The 3,611-nt window shown below is 34.3% G+C and overlaps 1 protein-coding gene across 1 annotated transcript; it reads left to right on the top strand.

Annotated features, from left to right (window-relative positions):
• The first annotated feature begins 503 nt into the window (after window positions 1–503).
• LOC101645709 (olfactory receptor 6C2-like) lies at window positions 504–1,485 on the top strand. Its single transcript, XM_004700588.2, has one exon. It carries the CDS (start codon window positions 550–552, stop codon window positions 1,483–1,485), a length of 936 nt encoding a protein of 311 aa, XP_004700645.1. The 5' UTR covers window positions 504–549.
• The last annotated feature ends 2,126 nt before the right edge of the window (window positions 1,486–3,611 follow it).

The raw sequence follows: 3,611 nt of genomic DNA, 5'->3' as shown, positions 1-3,611 counted from the left end.
ACATTTTCAACATTTGGTTCCTAATTTGAGATAATTTTAAATGCAAACACTTTATCCAAACCTTTGAAGTAATTTTGCATCTATTAAAATACAATTGGATATCTTAACAAAATACTATTTGACAAAACTTTCTATGTTCCAAAAGTGTAGCTTAAAAGTAATATGGTAAAAGCAAAGAAAAAGGAGAATGGAAGGAAAAAATTGTGCAAAATTATGAAATAATCCGTAACATTTTAATCCGTATTATGAAATAATAATAATCCGTAACTATTAAATACTGTGTTCCAGTGCAATGATAAAGAGAAATGGCATATATGAAATAAGATAGATGATTAATGCTTCGTGTTCTCAGTTGATATCTTTATAAAAATCGCTTCTAATCGATTCTAAGGTGTTTAAGCCTGAGGTTCATATCTAAATAATTCTAGTAAAGTTCTACAATCCAAATATGAAATGCATCCCATTAATACTGTTTGCAACTTTCTTCATGATACCAGCTGTCAATTCTCTCTTCAGGCTCAGTCATTCCTGACGTGACCCAAGAAGGGGATGAGAAATCACACAGCAATAACAACATTCATCTTGCTGGGGATGACAGATAACCCAAGATTACAAATTCTGATTTTGATATTTTTATTTTTTACCTACTTTTTGAGTGTGGCTGGGAATCTGACAATTATCATCCTCACACTTCTGGATTCCCATCTTAAAACTCCCATGTATTTTTTCCTCCGAAATTTCTCTTTCTTGGAAGTCTCATTCACCACTGTCTGTATTCCCAGATACCTCTACAGCCTGACAACTGGTGATAACACTATTACCTATAATGCGTGTGCCACCCAAATATTTTTTGGGGTCCTCTTTGGAGCAACTGAATTTTTTCTCCTTGCTGCCATGTCCTATGACCGCTATGTGGCCATCTGTAAGCCCTTGCACTACATGACCATCATGAGCAACAAGGTCTGCACTAGAATCATGATCTTCTGTTGGTTTTCTGGCTTGTTAATTATTGTCCCACCGCTTAGCATGGGTCTCAAGCTGGAATTTTGTAACTCAAATCTCATTGATAGTTTTGGCTGTGATGTATATCCTATTTTATTGATCTCCTGTTCGGACATAGTTTTTATAGAAAAAATTATTTTAGCTTTTGCTGTGCTAACATTGATTATTACCTTACTGGGTGTGGTTCTGTCCTACACTTACATCATAAAAACGATTTTAAAGTTCCCTTCTGTTCAACAAAGAAAAAAGGCTTTTTCCACCTGTTCTTCTCACATGATTGTGGTTTCCATGACCTATGGCAGCTGCATCTTTGCCTACGTGAAACCAAGTAAGGAAGGAGTGTACCTTAACAAGATCGTGGGCATACTCACGACGTCGGTGGCCCCTATGCTTAACCCTTTCATTTATACCCTCAGAAACAAACAAGTAAAAGATGCCTTCAAAAACTCAATAAAAATGATTGCATTTCACACAAAGAAGTGAAAGCCATTCATTTTTGTGGCTCCATTAAGTTAGCAAGCCACATAGGAATAAACTATGAGCATCGTGTACAAATTTGCCAAACACAAGGCTTTCTCTTCCTCTTCTAAATATTAGTCAGACTACCTCTCCCTGTGAATAGTTTCTCCCATAATCAGAAAGAAGTGGGAAAAAATATCAAGCTACTTAACTCTCTTTCCTAGTCCTTCATAAAGTTTCATACCATGAACGTATTACTCTAAGACTAGAATCTCAAAATACTCCATTTTATAAAAAGTAAATTAAATATATTTATTTGCGCTTATGATCTACTTGTGATGTGGCTTCTAAATTCCAGAGAATATTTATTATTTGTTAGAAACACATTATTGTCTAACTCCCAACTTTTTAATAATCTCAAATCGAACCTACTGCTACTGAGTCAGTTCCAACTCATAGAGACTTCATAAGGCCGTGTAGAAGTGCTCCTTCCGGGTTTCTAAGACTGTGCCTCGTGATGAGATCACCCTCATCCTTCTCCAAAGGTTGGACTGGTGAGTTTTAAATGTCAACCTTGCATTAGCAATCCAAGCATAACTGACTCTGCTTTCAGGGTTCTTAATTTTTCAGGAGTAATTAAAATTAATGTATAGAAGCTTAAAATGTGATATAACAAAATTGTGTACTCCAAAACTCTCCCCATTTTAAAGTTTTCAGAATATTCCTATATAATTTCTTGGTCCAAGGATAAAATAAAAGGCACTAATGTGACCATCAGAAAGATGGTAGAGATAGCTTTCATTTTTCTTTTCATTTATTCACAACATTTTTCTACTGCCTAACGTGAAAATTATTTGTCTCTAGTTCATCCTGACATATAACTAGAGAAAAGCAAGAACCAGTATTTCAAGTGTTGGGTGTCTTCTACTGACAAAGACATTAATAGTGTTTACAAGTAGAATCACGGAGAACAATCTCTGAGTTTAGAAGCAAGATAACTAGATCGTGTCTGAGTAATGTCTCCAACTATTGCAGGGTTCAACTGTACTTTATGTTCATGAAACTTTCCAGAGTACAAATGATCATCAAATATATATATAGATAGTCCATAATTTAAGAAAATATGTTCACAGAAATTGTTTTAGTTAGAAAAGACTGACTTCTGGAGACCCAATCCAGGCATAGTGTGAAAAAATGAATGGGCCTCAAGATGCGGTAGAAGAAACCATAAAAAGGAACAAGAATCAGTAACTTAGACCTACGGGCTGTTAACTTTTTTCTATAAGATGTTAAAAACCCTGTATCTTTGTTTTTATCTTTTTGAAAATAAATGTTTATCATTTTACATGCATTAAAAGTTGTTTTATGTTTAATGAGTATTATCTCATTGCTTAGACCTACTTTATAACTTCACAATGCATTCAAAATGCACACAAGCCCATGCTGATGAAATGTGCATAGGATCTGTACACTTTAAAATTCCTCTAGAGAAAGGGATTTGATTCTCATAAACTGTTCTCATTTTCAACCACTTAAAACCCTTTAAAAATCTACCAGTGTGCTAATGTCTTTCCTACAATTAATAAAACATGCTTCTATAATATGTGCACTATGTATTTAGTTGGTCAATTTACCAGAGTTGTACCTTTTTAATAGCACAATCTGTATTGCTAAATGACATTCTTTGCAATACCTGTGTCTCCAGTTTGTAAAAGCTTTGAGTGATAATGGACAAATTTAAACATTCATACACTGTAGAAATTTAAAAAGAGTTCCAGTAAGTCATTACCACTTACCTAGCAGGACCTAAGTATACTTGGAAAACAATTATTACCCAAATAATAATAATTATTTGGTAATGAAGGTAATGTCTTTTATTTGAATAAGACTAATAATGCAAATGAAGTTTTCTCATAAAAGGTAACCAATGAGCTTTTTCTCCTTGTGTTCATCCATTCACCTTTCTAAGAAGGAACATAAAGGGGTGTTGTTATGCAGGGTTTTAAAGCTTCAGTCTGAAGGGGGGAAGCAGAAAAAGATCACACTTGGATGCATCTATGGTTCCTAAAACTGACCTTACATTGTATTGAAATTGATCATGACTTTTCACTTGGCACACCGCTTTCAAAATATAGTAAGAACGATGACAC

The sequence above is a fragment of the Echinops telfairi genome, unplaced genomic scaffold (assembly GCF_000313985.2).
Source record: "Echinops telfairi isolate 266 unplaced genomic scaffold, ASM31398v2 ScPeMD7_2;HRSCAF=8, whole genome shotgun sequence".
Lineage (NCBI taxonomy): Eukaryota > Metazoa > Chordata > Mammalia > Afrosoricida > Tenrecidae > Echinops > Echinops telfairi.
Note: the sequence above shows the minus strand (reverse complement) of the source record. Positions and strands in the feature narration are given on the sequence as shown.

Bases quoted from the DNA above. Each gene is read 5' to 3' on its own strand.
- LOC101645709 (XM_004700588.2), top strand. From the start codon at position 550: ATGAGAAATCACACAGCAATAACAACATTCATCTTGCTGGGGATGACA.